The 21152-nt window shown below is 35.1% G+C and overlaps 1 protein-coding gene across 1 annotated transcript in view; it reads right to left on the reverse strand.

The window, feature by feature from the left end:
• Positions 1–21152, reverse strand: part of FBXO11 (F-box protein 11) — an 83204-nt gene that overhangs the window by 19741 nt on the left and 42311 nt on the right. Inside the window, exons 2-7 of the mRNA XM_049651450.1 lie at positions 4443–4570; positions 3983–4064; positions 3417–3561; positions 1447–1576; positions 648–731; positions 432–564 (exon numbers count right to left, since the gene is read on the reverse strand). Of these exons, the coding sequence (XP_049507407.1) occupies positions 432–564; positions 648–731; positions 1447–1576; positions 3417–3561; positions 3983–4064; positions 4443–4570 (702 nt within the window). The remainder of the gene's footprint in view (positions 1–431; positions 565–647; positions 732–1446; positions 1577–3416; positions 3562–3982; positions 4065–4442; positions 4571–21152) is intronic.

A 21152-nucleotide genomic window follows, 5' to 3' on the forward strand; every position in this document is an offset into this window, starting at 1 on the left:
CTTAAAAAAGGCAGAAGAAATCTTGAAATGACTGACCAGTGCTCAACAACTGTTACATTAATTCTTAGAAACCTGACCAATAGCACAAAAAAAATTTACAAAGGATATCTGTTTCATTAAAAACACAGCAATAAAAACATTAACCATCTTGATTTTCAAATAAAAGATAAAACAAGTATCTTTCTTTCTTTAATGAATAGGACAGTTGGACAAAGTACAGACATCAAGAAATATATACATCTTAAAAAAAAATTCATCTATAATGTCTGAACTGTCATGTTTTCATTTCTGTGATATGCAATATTCCTGTTCTTTCTTACCATTAAGGTATTACCAAGGTTCCCCTGGATTTTAAGTCACTAGTGTTAAAAAAAAAAAAAAATCATGTAAATAATATATTAAATTTTTAATGACAATGCATCTCAAAATACCTGCACCAATCATGGTGATTGGAGATTCAATATATATCCATTCATCAGTGTATATTCCAGAATGAACAAAGATAAGTCCATCAAAATGAGCTTCTTGTACCCCACCAAGGGCATCTTCAATTGTATCATAATACTACAAAAAAAAAAAATAAAAGCATCAGTACAGAACTGAAAGATTACCATCTTAAGTCTTGTAAAAATACGATTCAAACATACCAACATATTTTCTCTTCCTTTATATCTTGCAGGATTACTGTAGAAATGTTCAGCAAATCCTGGCTTTACATGTGCACCTTTATACTAAAATGTCAAAAAACAAAACAAACAAAAAAACCAGAAACATTAACTACTAATATAAACATTATATTCTAAATTAATTTCGTATTGCATATTTTTTATTAAATATAAAAAACGTTTTAATTATTCTAATTTTCTGTTGCATAGTGCAATGTAAATTCTGAAACAGCTTATGACTCAGTAATATCCAGTAAGAAAGGACAAAATTTGCTAATCTCAGCACTACTGATATTTTGGGACAGACAATTCTTTGTTGTGGGGTTGTCCTGTGCATCACTGTTAAAATATTTAGCAGCATCCCTGGCCTCTACCCACTAGATACCAGTAGAATCCTCTTCTCCAGTGTGACAACCAAAAAGGTCTCCAGACATTGCCAAATGTCTCCTGTGGAGCAAAACCATCCCCACCTGAGAACCACTCATAAAAGACCATAGGAAAATTAAGGTAAATGTGAAACTTTAAAACAACTACTGAACACTAATAATTTAAGAAAAAGTTCAAAGAGATCCATATAAAGTATAACTGCTCTTGGGCTACTGATGCTTACTGCCACTGTTTAAATTATTAATAAATACATCAGCAGTTAAAAAAATTGTTGAATATTTTGTTGACTGATAAATATTCACTGCCTTAAAACCTATTCTTAAGTTTAAATAAATTTTTTAAAAAGAAACTTAGTTACAAATATAAATCAGTATTTTCCATTTATACTTCATACCAACTGCTGGAAACTCTCTTTCCAAGGATTTGGATGTTCATATTCTTCTGGATTAATCTGGTAGAATTTGCCAGGTTCAGGATGCATCATAGGGCGAGTATATTCGAAAACTTCCATGTATAATCGTTTCCTGAAGGAGAAAAGGAATGAAAGATTTCTTCATAAAATGTCCTTTAAAACAACTAGAAAGGGGCGCCTGGGTGGCTCAGTCAGTTAAGCAACCGACTTCGGCTTAGGTCATGATCTCACAGTCCGTGAGTTCGAGCCCCACGTCGGGCTCTGTGCTGACAGCTCAGAGCCTGGAGCCTGCTTCGGATTCTGTGTCTCCCTCTCTCTTTGCCCCTCCCCTGATCATGCTCTGTCTCCCTCTGTTTCAAAAATAAATAAAAAAACATTAAAAAAAAATAAAAATAAAAATAAAACAACTAGGAAAATTATCTGATGCTTTAAAACATGTAAGAATATAAAAAACCAAAATTTTAAATGTAAAATGGTTTTTGGCTAAAATAATATAACTACATATAGGGACACCTGGGTGGCTCAGATGGCTGAACATCTGACTTCAGCTTAGGTCATGATTTCACAGTTCACAAGTTTGAGCCCCACATCTGGCTCTGTGCTGACAGCTTAGAAACCTGGAGCCTGCTAAGGATTCTGTGTCTCCCTCTCTCTCTGCTCCCTCCCCACTCACTCTCTCTCAAAAATAAATAAACATTAAAAAACAATATGTAGCTACATATAAAAAATAGTACACCTCCCAAAATAAGAAGTGTCAATTCTTCAAAATTTGCTTAGGGGAAAAAAGGCTACCCTTACTGTAAAAGGCTCATACGGTTATTATTTAAAAGGATGGCTTTTAGGTTGCCTGGGTGGCTTAGTCAGTTAAGCGCCTAACTCTTGGTTTCGGCTCAGGTCATGATCTCATCATTTGTGAGATCAAGCCGGGCATCGGGCTCCACGCTGACAGTGCATGGCCTGCTTGGGATTCTCTCTCTCCCTCTCTCTCTGCCCCTCCTCCACTCACACATGTGCATGCTCTCTCAAAATAAATAAATAAACTTTGAAAAAAATAATTAAAGGACGGCTTTCAGTGAAATACTCTGAACCTAATTAACTCTTTGTATATCTTTACATGTTATTATCAAGAGCCAACAAATCTCAGAAATGTACTGATAGTAACTATTATCACTTCCTGTAAAAATTGGTATTTTCTTGCAGTCTTTTTATCTACAGATAGTTTCATTTACTACAGTTATGATTATATAGCATATAAAATTCTGTATTCTGCTCTTTAAAAAAATTTTTTAGAACATAGCATTTTACTATGTTAGTAGCAACTCTTGTAAAAATCACTATTAATTGCCTGTATCATCATCCTCCAAGTAGATGTTACATTATTAGTCCATTTCTTCTTGCTAGACATTTAGATTTCTAATTTTCCCTATTATTAACTGTGCCATTATGAAAAATTTGTACATAAGGAAAAAAAATTTCCAGAAGTGAATTACGTTGGTCAAAGGGCTCGCATACTTTAAGGCTCATAAATACAACTGTCAAACTCAGTGATGTTAACAGTTTTCCAAAAGTGATGTAACAAAATCTACACTCTCATTAAACTATCAGATTGAATTACCTGTTTTCTTTTTCTTAAAAAATTACCTATCTGAAATTAGACACAGTTCTATTTCTAAAAAGCTTAAATTTAAATGAACAACATTTCCCATAATCACTCAGTTGCTATTAACTGATAAATAGCACAGAAAGTACTTCATTTTTTGTTTTATAAATACCGCTTAGACCAACAACCTACATTTGTGATAAACAGGTAACATGGAATTTATAAGCATTCTAATGTTGTTCCAACGGTTTAATTTTAACCAGCACCTCACACTTCAACTTCCCTACCATCTTTAGCATTTAGGGCAGCAAATAATATATCTCAAGATAATAAGAAATATATTTTCACTTACCACAAAATTGGATCATTAGCAAGCTCACTGAAGCGTTTACACACACAAGCTGCTCTACAAAGATCCTGTTCCAGCAAGTAAGAGAAGATTTTTAGAACCACTTCATCTGGCAGTTTCTCCTGAAGATACTGTTCAGCAGGTGCTGCTATAGAGAGATTAACAAACAGAATTTAAACTATTTATTGCGGTAGTGACAACTTTCTCATTATGTAAAGAGCATTAGTTTCATTTTATCTAATGAATAGCTTTTATTGTTTGATGACAGTCATTTTATAAGCATTTTACTTTCTTAGATAATATACACATTTACTTTCTTTTGTCCTAACTTAAGTATTCTTTCTTTTAGCTGTTATGTACCATTTCAGAAACTGGTTAAACACACAAAATGTATTTTTATACAACAATTACAGTCAAAAGAGATCAGGTTCTCATGTTTATTCTATAATATCACCTTTTCAATTCAAAATGTGCCATTAATCTATATTTAATAAAATTTTAATTTTTGCCATCAAACAAAATTAAAAAGAGTATTTAACTCTATCCCTTAGTTTTCCCAAAGGAAATACCAGATAGATCTTGTGATTTTCCAGATACTCTTGCACGTTTTGCACGATGACCAAAGTTTTCTGTAGTTGAAGTTGAGGCACCCTTCAAAAACAAAAGGAAAACTAATTAAGCAAATATTTTTACCATACGTAATCATTACTTCTAAAAAACGGTGACATTTCAGGGGCACCTGGGGGGCTCAGTCGGTTAAGCGTCCGACTTCGGCTCAGGTCATGATCTCGCAGTTTTAGTTTGAGCCCCATGTCAGGCTGTGTGCTGACAGCTCGGAGCCTACAGCCTCCTTCAGATTCTGTCTCTCTCTCTCTCTCTCTCTCTCTCTCTGTCCCTCCCCCACTCATGCTGTCTCTCTCTCAAAAATAAATACACATTAAAAAAAATTTCTTTTAAATGGTGACATTTCCCGTTTTGTTTCTTAACAATTCCTTCATTACAAAAAGAAAAGGAGTTACATTTATTTACCTCCATACTGCTCTTTGTAGGACACGCTGTTCTTTTTGGCAAAAGAGTTTTTCTACGAAGTTGGTATGGACTATTTTGTGCACCAGGACCTGATTCTTCAGCAACCATATCTGCAGGTACATCATCATCTGTTATAAAAAAAAGCAATATGAAAAATGACACCCATTTTTTAAAAAAAGCTCTATGGATGCAGTATACTTTTAAGAAGCTTCATAAATTTGATAGGGGAAGAAGGGGTAGGTATAACTTTTATATAAAATTTCAGCCAACTGGACAAACATCTGAAAGAAATGCTAGACTTCTAGTTCATTTCTTACTTCAAAACAAATTCCAAAATAGAGCATGTATTCAAGTACAAAAAAATCTATCACTAAAAGAAACCAAAGGTAATTATTTTTTGTAATGTTAAAGCAGAGAAGAAGTAGAACACAACATTTAGAAAAAAGGTGAGGAGCATGTTCACTTGATGAGGAATGGGAAGACTTACTAATACATGATTATAGCCCAAGTAGGGTGAGAAGAGTAGCCTGGCAAGAGGTGTCAGAATCAAAGTGGGATGAGGAGGGTGTCCATGCAGAGGGACAGCTAAGTGGAGGGTGGGTATCACATATCAAGTAGGATGAAAACAACATTTTGCAGACGGTGGTCTGGCATAGGGTGCTAGAGCTCAACAGGGTAAGGAAGCTTGTGTGGGAGAAGGGGTGGCCTGAAATGGAGAGTCAGAGCAAGAGCAAGGAGAGAAGGGCATACAGGAAAAGGGATGGTGGAAGTGGAAGATTGGCTGCATACAACAGAGGGATTCATCAAATAATTAAACAATAATGGAAGCCAGGTTTCTGTCAGAGAAGAGAGTTAAATTATAAAAAGAAAACTAGAATAAGAACTTGGGTGTTAAGACTGGAATTGGAAGTTATCAATGTGAACTCATGGTTTCTAATACATAAATACATATGTAAATGTTTGGATGTGGATAAATGTACCTGCGTATATTTCCTAGCTTTGTCCACTGACAGAACCTAGAAAGCAGTTGACACTCCAGTACCAATGAGTATGACCAACATTTGGATATTGGCTTCTGATAACATTTTTTATAAAAAGGATAAGGGCTCCTTGGAGAAATGGCTGATTTTAGGTTGTTGGAAATTATAAAACAAGCCTGGAATATCTTGTGGCAGAGAAAAGAAAATGCTCAAAGAATGATGAAGATGTGTCAAAAAGACACAGAGGTCAGCTTAAATGATCACTCACTAGCAAAATTATGTTGGAACATCAAAATTCATAATGACAGTAAAAGTATTATAATCCAATGAATAGAAAGCAACCCATAAATTCATATTGCTAGAGATAAATAATTAACTTTAAAGTTTGATATGGAATGGCACGTTTGAGTACCTCCCCCCAAATACTTATTAAGTAGAAAGGGAAAAATAGTAACTCGATAGCAGAGATGCCCATCAGACACTGCCTTAATCAAGTGATCAACATGACTATCATCAGTAGGACAAACTGAAACTGTGTGCCACCTGATAGCATACAACAGGATCACAACTGCTATGATAAAGATATATATCCTAAATTTAATTTGAGGAAACCTCAAACAAGCTCAATTTGTTCTAATTTGTTTTGAATAATCTTCAAAATTGTCAAAGTCATGAAAGTCAAGCAAAGTCTAAGGAATTGTTCCAGGTTGAAGAATACGGAAGAGATATGGCAACTAACATGGTTCTGAACTGGATCCTTTTGCTAAAAATTTGCCATTATGACAATTAGTGAAACTTGAATGGGAGTTAAAAGATTAGAAGGTAGTAATGGGTCAATGTTAACTTTCAGATTTTAATAGCTGTAGTACAGTGATTTAGGAGAATATCCTTGTTTGTAGGAAACATACACCCTAACGTATTAGGAGGTAGCAGGATAACAGGCTGGCAACTTACTTTTGTGGGGATTCAGAAGGAAAAAACCTTCCTTGTATTATACTTTTAACTTTAAGTACGAATTGTTTAAAAAAAAAAAAAAAAGAGGCTAATAGAGGCACCTGAGTGGCTCAATCAGTTGAACGTCCAACTTTTAGCTCAGGTCATGACCTCACCCTTCTTGAGTTCAAGCTCTGTATTGGGCTCACTGCTTGCCAGTTCAGAGCCTGGAGCCTGCTTCAGATTCTATGTCTCCTTCTCTCTTTCTGCCCCTCCCCAACTTGTTCTTGTTCTTTCTTTCTCTCTCTCTCTCTCTCTCTCTCTCTCTCTCTCCCCACCTCCCCCCAAATAAACATATTGATTTTTTTTTTAAAGCTAATCAATTTGAGTAATATATAAAAAGTTTTAAAATTCTGCTTGGAAAATTAACACCACCAACATAATCAAGAAGCAACCTAGTAGGAAAATATTTTTACAATACATGTCACAGAAGGGTAATTTCCTTATTTTATCTGCATGCCTACAAATCAATATGGAAAAGAAACAATTCAATAGAAAATCAGGCCAAGGACATGAATAGACAAGACAGAATTAAGTTTAAATGCTAATAAAAATGACAATAAGATTAAAAAAAAAAGTTTATATATTTTGAAAGAGAGCACGCACGAGAGAGAGAGAGAGAGAGAGAGAGAGCGAGCATGTGCAAGCGCACAAGGGGGATGGCCAGAGAGAGGGGGAGAGAGAGAATCCCAAGAATCGTGGGGCTCCATCTCACAAACCATGAAATCATGACATGAGCTGAAATCAAGAGCTGGATGCTTAACCCATTGAGCCACCCAGGTGCCCTGACAATGAGATTTTTTATGTGGCAAGTTATCAAATATCAAAAAGTGTGATCAAATACTAGTATCATTAAAGGATAGTATGGGGAAAAAAGATTCCTAATTGCTTTAAGGAGAGCAGTTTGGCAATTGCTATTATTAATAAGGAATTCCATTTCTGCGAATTGATTCTGCAACTATATTCACACATATGGGCAAAGTAGTATGTACCAAGATATTCACTGCAGTTGTTTATAATACTGCGGGATAACAATCAAAATGTTCATCAATAACTGTTTAAATAAACTTTGGTACAGCTATACAATAGACTATTATGTGGTCATTACAAAATACAAAGCAAGGACAGGGCTCCTGGGTGGCTCAGTCAGTTGAGTGTCCGACTTCGGTTCATTCAGATCATGATCTCGAGGTTCATGGGTTTGAGCCCCACACTGGGCTCACCGCTGACAGTGTGAAGCCTGCTTCAGATCCTCTGTTTCCCTGTCTCTCTACTCCTCCCCCGCTCAGGCTAAGATAAACAAACATTAAAAAAAAATTAGATTTTTGTACAATTACAGAAGTTGTTTCAGGTTCTAAGCCATATGCCTAGGTTTTAGTGCTAGCTCTATTTTGAAAATGCCTAAGACCACATATCTCCCATGCCCATATATGCACTAAAACTCCAACCCAGATCCCTGAGGACATATAGTCCAGAACCAAAAAGTCCCTGTGCTATTTTATACAATAGCACCTACTCCTACTTACTGCTTTGATTTGACTTCTCTCATTTCTGGCTTCTTCTTCTTTCCTTCTTTAGAGCTTAACTACGCATTTACATTTCTGTCCTTGTTTTGTGTTACATTTCTGTATGTTTGTGGTAGGTATGCATGTGGGGATAATATCTCTATCACCCTGGTTATAATGCTGCTAGCAATCAGTTTCTACAACACTCAAAAAAGTACATTCTCAAAACTTTTCATCCTATACAACCTTCTTCTCTCTCACTCCACTACTATTCCTGTTTAAAATCGATAGATCTTGGGGCACCCGGGTGGTTCAGATGGTTGAGTGTCCAACTCCTGATTTCAGCTCAGGTCATGATCCCAAGATCATGGGAACTGAGCCCTGAATTGGGCTCCAGGCTAAGCGTGGAGCCTGCTTGAGGTTCTCTCTCTCCCTGCCTCTGCCCCTCTTTCCCACTCGTGCCTTCTCTCTAAAAACAAACAAAAACCCTCAAATCTATAGATCTTATTATTACAGATACCTAACTCACTCACCCATCCTGCCCTGGAATCCTTTCCTTCTCACCATCAACACAGCAAATATTAAAGACTAAAAAGTAAGGAATTCAGAGGTACTAACAGAAAGAAAAGGTGTTGGTTAACTCAGCTGCACCCAGAAGTTCACACCAAACAAATACACAAAGCTACATAATTTGAATTGTGTAATGCCATAGTAACCTCAACTTCCTATCTGTAAACACTGTCTTGTTCTAAAGCACTCAAAGCTCAGTTCTAAAAGAACTGTTATTGATTCTTATTTGTGCTGAGGTAAAGAATCTGTGCTAAATTTCTATATAGTTCTCATAATAAATTACCACTGACTGTTCTAAAAGGTATTTAAAAAGGGGTCATTCTGAAAAGATCACTTGGCCACTATTGCAATATGAAGCAAAGGAAAAGATTAAAAAACAAAACAACTCTAGTCATTAGTATTTTCTTCATTTTTTGAATTCCTGTAGTACTGTATAATTATCTGCAGTAGTATGTAAGTACCATATATTCTTTGCAATATCATAGCTACTTTATGTTATTATTTACTTTTTTGGTATATGCCATATTTTCTTGACAAAAATATAAGCTTTGATGGCCAGGTCTCTCATTTATATTCTTTCTCAGTATCTACTTTGTTGTCCAGTAGGTACTCAAAAAAAATGTTGATTCACATCTATGGAGAACCCCTTCAATTCAAGGAATTTTCCCCAAAAACCATCCCTAGTGGTGAACTATGATGACCTTAGATACTACTTTACAGAAAATAAAAATCTGGACAGGAACTGCTTCATGTCTTTCTACCTTCAACTCCAATGAACTTATATACATGCACATGTATGATTTTTTGTTCCCTCCTAAAATTATGAAGTATTCCCAAGATAGATTTGGCACATACGAAGCAAATAAACAAAAATTTTGTTAAATAAATAAATGAAACCATGAATAAAGTGAACGATCAATGGTAACTGCCATACTAGCTCCAATCCAAGAATCAAGAAATCATAAAATATTATTTATGGCTTTGTTCCAACAACGAAGTCTAAAAGCAAGCCCTCAAAACAATATTTTGTTGAAAAAATTTTAACTTTATAGTTTCACTTTTACACCTAGTATTAGAATGTCCATATTTAAATGCCAAGCTGTAATCTAAAACTAAAAAAAAAAAATCTCAATACAAAAATGCTCAATTTCAACCATAATTTACAGAAAACATAATTTTCAGTTAGGAAATGTTCTCAACCAGAGAGGTCTAATAGAAACAGAATGTGATTCATATATGTAAATTTTTTTAAAGTTTATTTATTTTTTTAGTAATCTCTTTACCCAACATGGGGCTCAAACTCACAACCCTGAGATCAAGAGTCACGTGCTCTTCTGACTGAGCCAACCAAGCACCCCCACACATGTAATTTTTCATATTCTAGTAGCTGTATTTGAAAAAGAAAGTGAAATTAATTCTAATATAATTTAACCAGATATCTAAAATGTATTTCAACATTTAACCAATATAAAATTGAGATATTTTACATTCTTTTTTCATACCAAATCTTTGAAAATCAGTACTTATTTTTACCACATTTATTTTCAGACATGCCTTATATCAAGTGCTCAACGGTCACATGTGACTAGTGACTACCCAAATTGGATAGTGTACACACCTACACATTTTATTAAGACCTTATCAGTGCTCAAAAAGATAACAGTGTGCAATTTAAAGGGATGCTTACACACACACACAGATTTAATTTTATAATTTTTAGATTTTACTGTCAACCCTACATTAATATACCAGAGTCTTCACTATTAATAGGAACCAAGGTTTAAGCAAAGCCTTCTGGAAAATAAGCACATTTCTTTCTTTAGCTAAAAAATAATCTTTGAAATCTTTGATATTAAATACATTGAAAATTTATATTAGGATTTATTCCAACAAAAGAAGGGACTTAAGTCTATACATTCTGAAACTAGAAGAATACCTTAATTTTTACATACTTAACTATCTTAAAGGTTTACAAAAAAACTGTATTACTGCTTGGATGGGGTTCAAAATCTATACACTAGGTTATACACTAACCTAAAGTTAAGAGTTTATGGAAATTAATTTACAGTGGTTTCCAACCCCCCACAAATATTATACATATTCCACATTACTTACCCATAGCCACAGATCAGATTGGAAACTTAAGCAAATCTGTGCTAGTAACTGTGTGTTTAGAAACAGCTCCCAGTCTCACATTGTAAAGAACCACACTTGACAACTGTTTCTAACACAGTTGCGAACTACCACAGCTTTTTCCAACTACTAAAAAAATCCACTGAATAAACTGAAATCAAGATAAAATTCATTTAAAATGTTTTTAAATATTTTACTTAAAACTTAAGCATTTTACTTAAAAAATTTTTCTTAAATATTTTAAGGTAGAGAGTCCAGAAATAAAGTCATAATATGTAATTATTCAAGATATTACATATTCCATTCACATATTCAGTTATTAATTACACACATATACACACACTTCTGAATTTCCAAAACAATATGAACTATAGGGATTATCTAAGACTGGTAAAAGAAGAAATATTTACACTTTGGCCACTGAATAATAATCTTTAGAAGCCACTTCTTTGATATTATCAACACTTACTGAAAACTCAAACAAGGCTTCATTTCAACAGAAAAAATTTAGACCAACTCATTCTAAACTGCTGGACATAAAGTGTGTTCAACAAATATTTGCTGAATAAATGTAGAATGAACGAACGAATGTGCCATGCACCGTATGAGTTACTGGTGAGACAGAGCAACCATTAATTCTTTCAATGTCTGGTAGAATTTACCAGTGGAGCAGTCTGGTCCTGGGCTTTTGTTTGCTGGGAGGTTTTTGATTACTGAGTCAATCTCCCTACTAGTAATTCATCTGTTCAAATTTCCTACTTCATCATGATTCAGTCTTGGTAGGTTGTATATTTCTAGGAATTTATCCATTTCTTCTAGGTTGTCCAATTTGTTGGCATACAACTTCATTCTAATCTTCCAATCCTAAAACAAACAAACAAAAAAAACCTCTCCCAATCTTTTGTATTTCTGTGCTCTCAGTTGTAATATTTCCTCTTTCATTTTTTATTTTATTTGTGTCCTATTTCCTTTTGTCTTGGTGAGTGTAGCTAAAGGTTTGTCAATTTTGTTATCTTTTCAAAGAACCAATTCTTAGTTCCTTAATCTTCTCTATTGTCTTTTGACTCTCTATTTTATTAATTTCTGCTCTAATCTTTGTTATTCTCTTCCTTGTATTAAATTTAGGCTTTTTTTGTTCTCTTCCTAGTTCCTTGAAATATAAAGTTGTCTCAGACTTTGTTTCTTGAGATAGACATTTATTGCCACAAACTTTCCTTCTGAACTGCTCTTGCTGCATGCCACATATTTGTCTGTCACAGTTCCATTTTTTTTTGTCTCAAGGTATTTTTTGATTTCTCTTTTGATTTCTTCTTTGACCTACTGGTTGTTCGGTAGCATACTAATTAATCTCCACAAATTCGTGAATTCTCTGGTCTTCTTTGTATAATTAATTTTCTAGTTTCATACCATTATGGTTGGAAAAGATGCCTGATATGATTTCAATTCTCTTAAATTTATTGAGACTTTTTTTGTGGCCTAACATATAATCTATTTTGGAAAATGAGTCTCTTGTAAGGCAGCATATGATGGGTCTTCTTCCTTTTATGGTGGGTTCTTGTTATGGTCTACCAAGCATTCAAAGATTTAATATCAATTTTTCTAACCTCTTTCAAAAATAGAAGAGGACAAAACTCTTCCAAAGTCAAGGCAGACATTATCTTGATAGCAAAACCAGATAAGGATGCCACAAGAAAATTATTGGCCAATATCCCTGATGAACATAAATATAAAAATCCTCAATGAAATATCAGCAAACTGAATTCGACAATACATTAAAAGGAGCAGACACCATGATCAAGTGGGATTTATTCCAGGGATGCAAGAAGGCCTAACAGCTACACATCAGTCAATGTGATATACCACGTTAACAAAATAAAAGAAAAAAATCATATGATCATCTCAATAGATGCAGAAAGGGCATCTGACAAAATTCAACAACATTTACGATAAAAACTCTCAGCCAAGTGGGTATAGGGAACATACCTCAGTAAAGGCCATATAAGATAAACCCACAGCTAACATACTCAATGGTGAAAAGCTAAATGCTTTTCCTCTAAAAACCAGGAACAACAAGACCAATATGCTCACTCTTGCCACTTTATTCAACACAGTATTGGAAATCCTAGCCAGAGTAATCAGGTAAGACAAATAAAGGCATCCAAATTGGAAAGGAGGAAGTAAAACTGTCACTATTTACAGGTGACATATTATATATACAAGACCCTAAAAACATCAAGAAATTGTTAGAATAAATTCAATAAAGTTGCAGGATACAAAGTCAATACACAAAAATTTGTTGCATACATGAAGAATTAACTATTAGAAATTAAAAAGAAAACCCATTTACAAATGCACAAAAACAAAAAAATACCCAGGAATAAATTTAATTAAGGAGGTAAAAGACCTATATACTAAAAACTAGAAGATATTAATGAAAGAAATTGAAGACACAAATAAATGGGAAGATACTCTGTACTCATGCATTGGAAAAATTAGTACTGTTAAAATGTCCATACTACTCAAAGCAATATACAGATTCAACACAATCTCTTTCATAATCCCAATGGTATTTTTCATAGAAACAGAACAAACAATTCTAAAATTTGTATGGAACCATAAAAGACCCTGAATAGCCAGAGCAATCTTGAAAGAGGAGAACAAAGCTGGAGGCATCACACTCCCAGATTTCAAAATATATTACAAAGACATAGTAATTAAAACAGTATTACATTGGCATAAAAAGACACATAGATCAATGGAACAGAATAGAGGGCCCAGAAATATACCCACACATATAAGGTCAATTAATTTACGACAAAGGAGTCAAGAATACACAATGCAGATAGGACACAATAAACAATGTTGGAAACACTGGACACCCAAATACAAAAGAATGAAACTGAACTACTAGCTTACACTACACACAAAAATAAACTCAAAGTGGATTAAAAACTTCAAACCGTAAAATTCCTAGAAGACAACATAGGCAATAAACTCCTTGACACAGGTCCTGGCAATGGTTTTTTGAATTTGACACCCAAGGCAAACCAACAAAAGCAAAAATAAACAAATGGGACTACTTCAAAACTAAAAAGCTTCTGCACAGCAAAGGGAACAACAAAATGAAAAGACAACCTATTGAATGGAATAAAATATTTATAAATCATGTATCTGATAAACAACTAATATACAAAATATATAGAGAATTCCTACAACTCAACAGCAAAACAAAAATGAAACCCTAACAATCCAATTTAAAAAATGGGCAGTAAATTAGAATAGACATTCTCCCAAAGACCTACAGAAGGCCAACAGATACATGAAAAGATGTCAACATTTATAATCATTGGGGATGCAAATCAAAAGGGATATCACCTCACACGTGTTAGAATGGCTATTATCAAAAAGACTAGAATAACAAGTGTTGGCAATGTAGAGAAAAGGATCTCCGGGGTGCGTGGGTGGGTCAGTCGGTTAAGCAAGTGAGGTTAAGCATCTGACTCTTGACTTCAGCTCAGGTCATGATGTCAAGGGTTCATGACTTCAAGCACCACTGTCAGTGCAGAACCTGCTTGGGATTCTCTCTCTGCCTCTTCCCCACCTGTTCACACTTGCTTACTCTCTCAAAATAAATAAATAAACTTAAAAAAAAAAACCCAAAAGGATCTCTTGTGCACTTCTGGTGGGAAAGTAAACTGGTACAACCACTATAGAAAAAAGTATGGAGTTTCCTTAAAAAGTTAAAAGTAGAACTACCATATGATCCAGCAATTCCACTTTTGGGTATTTACCTGAAGAAAACAAAAACACTAACTTGAAAAGATGTATACACCTCCCACCCCATATTCACTGCAACATTATTTACAACGGCCAATATACAGAAACAACCTAAGTGTCCACTGATTGATGAATCGATGAAAAAATTGTATATATACACAATAGAATATTATTCAGTCATAAAAAAGGATGAAATCTTGCCATTTGTGGAAACACAGATGGATCCTGAAGGCATTACGCTAAGTGATGTAAGTCAGATGAAGAAAAGACAACTACCATATGATCTCTCTTACATGTGGAATCTAAAAGAAAATAAAAAACTCCAAACACAAAACCAACCCCCTGCCCTGAACACCAAGTTCATAAATACAGACAACAGAATGACAGTTGCTAGAGGTAGAGGGTGGATGGTGGGAGAAAGAAACTTTTTGTCTCCAGGCTAAATAAGTCAAAAAAATAAATGAAATTTTAATTGAGAGAGAGAGAGAGAGAGAGGGAGAAAGATACATCTGAAGAAAGTAGCTCCAACATTGTTGGCAAACCATAAAAGGAAAAGAAAAAAAAAAAAAAGAAAGAATGAAATGAAACACAGCAACCAAAACAATATTGTACCTGCCCTCCAGGAATTCAGGAGAGACGCAGACAACTAAATAGGCGATGACAATACATTATGTCACACGCTGTAACAGGGATAAGCAGAAAGTACTATGGAAATATACAAGAATATCTAATCCAATATTAGATGACGTTGGAGTAGGATACTGGGGTATCAGTGAAGGTTTCTTGAAAAAATTCCACAATGAGACTGATGACAATTGGGAATTAGTCAAGCAGAAAGAATAGTGTGTGTCAAGACCTGAAGGTGCTCACCTCCAGCACAGGTCTCCAGGAACTACAAGTTGCTCCATATGGCTGTATCATGTAGTAGGGGCTGGATTATGAAGGGTGCTATAAACACTTTAAAGAATTTAGATGTTATCTTGAAGGTCAAGGATTGTTACTGAATATTTTTTTAAGTTTATTTATTTATTTTGAGAGAGAGACAGACAGACAGACCGACCTAAGCAGGCTCCACACTGTCAACACAAAGCTTGATGGCAAGGCTTGAACTCATGAACCATGAGATCATGACCTGAGCTGGTCAGATGCTTAACCGACTGAGCCACCTAGGAGCCCCACCACTGAATGGTTTTAAATAGAGCAGCAAGCAACATGCTCTGATTTGTATTTTAGGAAGATTACTTAAACAGTGTAAAAACAACTGGAAATGGATGGTAATGGTGGTGGGAGACCAGTTTAGGATGCTATGGCAGAAATACAAATGAGAAGAGATAAACATGGCTTGAACTATGGTAATAAAAAAGGAAGAAGTGAATAGATTTGAGATACATGCACAAGGTAAATTCATAAAACTTAATGAGTGAATGGATATGGGGGGCGGGTAGAGAAGAGGATGCAGCCAGGAGTAATACTGATTTGGGCAATCCAATGGATGGTGCCATGTACTAGGGCAGGGATCTTTGTGGGCAAGTTAGGGATGGAATGGGGAGGAAAAGATGAGTTCAGGTTTGGGTTTTGAGTTTTGAGGTACTGTGGGACATACAAGTGGAGATTCTCAGCAAAGCTCAAGTTTCAATGAGTGATTTGAAGAGAGAATTTTATCACTTTGCAAATATACTATAGTAGGAGCAGAGAGTTACAAAGCATAGATTTAGCTATCCTTATTTACATACTATGATGTAATATAGATACTTGATACTAATGTGCTATCCAATCCTTGAGAAAAAGCTATATAATGTACAATGGATTGTTATCTATTGAGGTCAAAATTATCAATACCACATATAAAAAATATCTGTGGGTCCCAGAATTGACAAGAGTTCATAATTCTAGCTAGCTTGATGAAAAATAAAAGAATCTTTTTAAAGTTAGCAACTTTCATAAATTTTAAGTAGCTTTAAGTGGATTTAGACAATGATATTATTCAAAAGCAACATTACATCTAAAGTAGAAGCTGATATGACCAGGGAATCAAGTGAATCATTAATTTAAGATCAGAATGACCATGGCACCAAGTCAGCAATTAAGACAAACCTCATTAATTATGGGCTAATCCAGGATTCATGTAAGTCAGCAAATTTTAAAAACCTGTTAATTTTCAACTATTTGTTAGTCACAATGAATATAAAGATCTGCTTGATTCAGTAGGAAGCTAGACATACAAACAACTGAATCACTATAATAACCACCATATTAAAGGCACACACAAGGTGTTAGGAAAATATGAGGTAGAGTACGTTAATTACCATATACACACAGCTTAAAAGAAAACAATTTAGCTTGTCCCTAATTTTGTTTTCACATTAAATTTAGAAATTTTTAGAAATGGCTTTTATTACTTTAGTTTTATAGAGAAGGAATACCAAGACCAGGAGAGTAAAGTATGAAAATCGAAATAAGAATAAGACTATTATAATCTAACAAGCATTAAATGCTTAACCTTTGTTGTCAACTCACTTGAGAAACCATTTTTCTGAAAGAAAGAAAATGGACCTCATGGAAGGGAGGGGAGGCAGAGCATCATCAGTTCTCTTTCTTTCATAGTTTTAAAGTTAGACCATAATTTCTAGAACTATATGATTTCTAGTAATGTTTTACAGATCAAGAGATTACCTGACAGGAAAGAATATTATCAGCCTGTTTTACTGACATTAAAGTTCAGGGAAATGCTGAAGGTTAGAAAGTTAGTAAGTGGAAGCAAAGTAAGTTTCAGCTCAATGGACTCTAAGTACAATCTTATGTATGTATGTATGTATGTATGTATATATGTAATTTGAATGTCTCCAAAGTTTATTTTATAATATGAATAATAATAGTAATTGGACTAATAGTAGTAGCAGCAGTACCACTACTGCTACTAGTACTACCACTATTAGTGTACCTAATACTGAATACTTACATGTGGCAAACACTACTGTTTCAGATGTTTTATACACATATAGGCATATCTCAAGAGATTTGCAGGTTTGGTTCCAGACCACTGCAATAAAGTGACTACCACAATAAAGCAAGTCAAATAAATTTCTAGTTTCACAGTGCATATAACAGCTACGTTTATACTATATTGTAGTCTGTTAGTTGTGCAATAGCATTATGTCTAAAAAAACAACATACATACTTAAGTTAAAAAATGTTTTACTGCTAAAAAATGCTAACCATTAACTGAACTTTCAGGAAGTCATAATCACTGATCACAGACGACCACCACAAAATAATGAATAAGTTCAAAATACTGTAAGAATTATCAGAACATGACACATACACACAAAAAGAGCGAAATGCTGTTAGAAAGATAGCACTGATAGACTTGCTTGATGCAGGGTTGCCACAAACCTTCAATTTGTAAAAAATGCAGTATCTGTAATATAAAGTGATGTGCAATAAAACACAGTATCCCTGGGGCGCCTGGGTGGCTCAGTGGCTTGGGCGGCCGACTTCGGCTCAGGTCATGATCTCGCGGTCCGTGAGTTTGAGCCCCGCGTCAGGCTCTGTGCTGACAGCTCAGAGCCTGGAGCCTGTTTCAGATTCTGTGTCTCCCTCTCTCTGACCCTCCCCTGTTCATGCTCTGTCTCTCCCTGTCTCAAAAATAAATAAAATGTTAAAAAAATTAAAAAAAAAAACAACAACACAGTATCCCTGTTCTAAGTCACTAAATCACTGTTATCAACTCTATGAGGAACATATTATTATTTAAGTTTATTTATTTACTTTGAGAGAGAGATAGAGAGTACATATGGGGGAGAGGCAGAGAGAGAAGGAAAGAGAGAATCCCAAGGAGGCTCTTGTACTATCCCAAGTAGCCCCAACATGGGGCTCAACCCCACGAACCAGGAGATCATGACCTGACCAAGATCAAGGGTCAAACGTTCAATCAATTGAACCACTCACACACCCCATATATTACTTTTTTAAATGTTTGAGAGAAAGAGAGTGCGCGCACGCACACACACACACACACACACACACACGAGCAAGATGGGGGAGGAGGGGCAGAGAAAGAGAAGAAGGTGAATCCCAAGCAGGGATCACATGCTCTTAGCATGGAGCCTGACAGGAGGCTTGATCCCAGAACCATGAGATCATGACCTGAGCTGAAATCAAGAGTTGGACGCTTAAACATCTGAGCCACCTAGGCTCCCCTATGAGGAACATATTATTTTATTCCTAGTTTACAGAGAAGGAATCCAGTCAAGGAAAGGTTAAGCATTTTGCCCAAGGTTATGCAATATTAAGTAGTAGCAGAGGCAGAATCTGAACTCAGACTAGCTCCAGAGCCCCATACTCTTAACCACTGTACTATCTAAATACAAATTAGTCTTGGGGCACCTGGGTGGCTCACTGGGTCAAGATTCCGACTTCGGTTCAGGTCATGATCTCACAGTTTGTGAGTTCAAGCCCTGCATCAGGCTCTGTGCTGACAGTTCAGAGCCAGGAGCTGGCGTCAGATTCTGTGTCTCCCTCTCTCTGCCCCTCCCCTGCTCACACTCTGTCTCTCTCTCTCTCCCATTAAAAAAAGTAAAAATACATATATACATACAAATTAATCTTGATAAATATTACTGGATATACTTATTACTAGGAGTATTTATCATACAGAACAGTATCATGAAATAAAACATTCTTTTGGAAATGTTTACAGGATTTAAAAAAATCATACTATTTCAGGCCTTTATTAAGTGTTAGTAAGTTAACATTTTATACAAAAACACCAAAACATATACGTCAGACCCTTTATTTTCATAACGGGCACCTCTTTAGATCTTTTTGTATTATAAATATCAATAATACTTGGATAAAGTATAGTACAGTGATTAAAAATACAGACTGGGAAAACGGTACTTATTTGGCTTAGAATCTTGGCTTAGTCGCTAGCTCTACAATCATGGACAAATTCCTTACTCTGTCTGATTTTCAGTGCATCCATAAAATGGAAATAATGGTGCCTACCTCATAAAATGTTGTGAACATTAATACTTAACACAGTACCTGGCAGAGAGACATCCATAAATGAGATGGGATGCTGAAAGTTAGCCAGGTCCACTCAAAACATTCCAGTTAGAAGCCTTGTTAATATTATCTAATTCAGTCTTCAAAAAAAAAAAAAGCTGAAGTAGAAATAATAATTACTAGTACAAACTACCTATGATGGGTGTTCAGAGTAGTTCTTAAATAGCACAAAATATAATGTGAAATCCACAAATGCCATGGGCTGACCACAGAAAAAAATGAGTATTATCCCCTTTAAAATATCATTCTGGGAGGCTATAAAATTATTCCAACAATCCTGCCACAATTGAAGTATTTGTTACACTCATTTTTTTTTATTATAAAAATACGTTCACTTAGGAAATGTAAAGAAAAACACAAAAGGGAAAAAAGTTACTGAAAAATCCCATCACTCAGAATTTTATTCCCATTAATGCTTTAGAATATTCCAGTTTTTTTCCCTATCAAATGATATAATTGAAATACTGTACATACTGCTTTGTATATCTTGCTTTTTAATTTTCACTGTACCATGAACATGAAGTATGTTTATAGGTCATGAAATTTTTTCTGAAACATGGCTATCAATGGCTACAGAATATAAATGTTCCATGATTTGTTCCAACAGTCTCTTGTTAAATTTATTTAACTACTCCGCTCTTATTAAAGTTTCCATTTTTCCTTGGCCATTTTTGTTAATTTTTTCAATTCAAGACAAAAATTCACCCTTTCAGGAAAGATAGGATTTTTGACATTAGCTTTATGTCATTCAGTGTCAAATAAGATAACTTATTAAGAATAACAGATATAAGCTGAAAAATAGTTGGTTTAGAGAGATTAACTTTCCAGTCAAACAGCTAGTAAGCAGCAAGGCTGGGATTTGGTTCAGACACAGTCTTCTGTTCCATACCACCTCCCCAACAACAACATCAACAACATAATCGACACTACCCAGCCACCAGCACTAATAACGTGCAGTTAACATTTTATCAATGTGCCAGGTAGTGTGATCATTATTTTACATATATTATCTCCATCTCCTGTGAAGAAGAGCTAGTATTAGTGCAACTTAGACTATTCTGTTCCTAGGATATGTTTACATATGTATTTACATCTATGTGCCTTTATTCACTGTGTTCTTTTCTGCTTACAATATCCGTCTCTTTTCTCTCTACTTACATAAGGTTATATAGTTTAGTGTTCTGTCAAGTCCCATGTTCTCTATCTATAAAGCCTTTCCCAACTTTTCCATTTTTGGATTGCTTTCTAATTTTTTTTTTTTAATGCTTATTTACTTTTGAGGAAGAGAGAGACAGAGTAGGATCGGGGAGGGCCAGAGAGAGAGGAAGACACAGAATCCGAAGCAGTCTCCAGGCCCTGAACTGTCAGCACAGAGCCCGGTGCGGGGCTTGAACTCATGAACAGTGATATTGGGACCTGAGCCGAAGTCAGATGTTTAACCAATGGAGCCACCCAGGTGCCTCTTGTATTGCTTTCTAATTGCAACTTAGAAAAAGTCAAATCAAGTGTAGAGTATTAGAAAGAAAACTACCTCGTTTTATCACTTTGGGCAAACCAATTAACCTCTCTATACCTCAATTCTTTGCCTGCAAACTGAGAGGGATGGACTTAGATCAGCAGTCCTCAAACTTCAGTACAGATGAGAATCATGTGGAGATCTTGTTAAAACACAATGCTGAGCTCCA

This window comes from Panthera uncia (genome assembly GCF_023721935.1).
Source record: "Panthera uncia isolate 11264 chromosome A3 unlocalized genomic scaffold, Puncia_PCG_1.0 HiC_scaffold_11, whole genome shotgun sequence".
Classification (NCBI taxonomy): domain Eukaryota; kingdom Metazoa; phylum Chordata; class Mammalia; order Carnivora; family Felidae; genus Panthera; species Panthera uncia.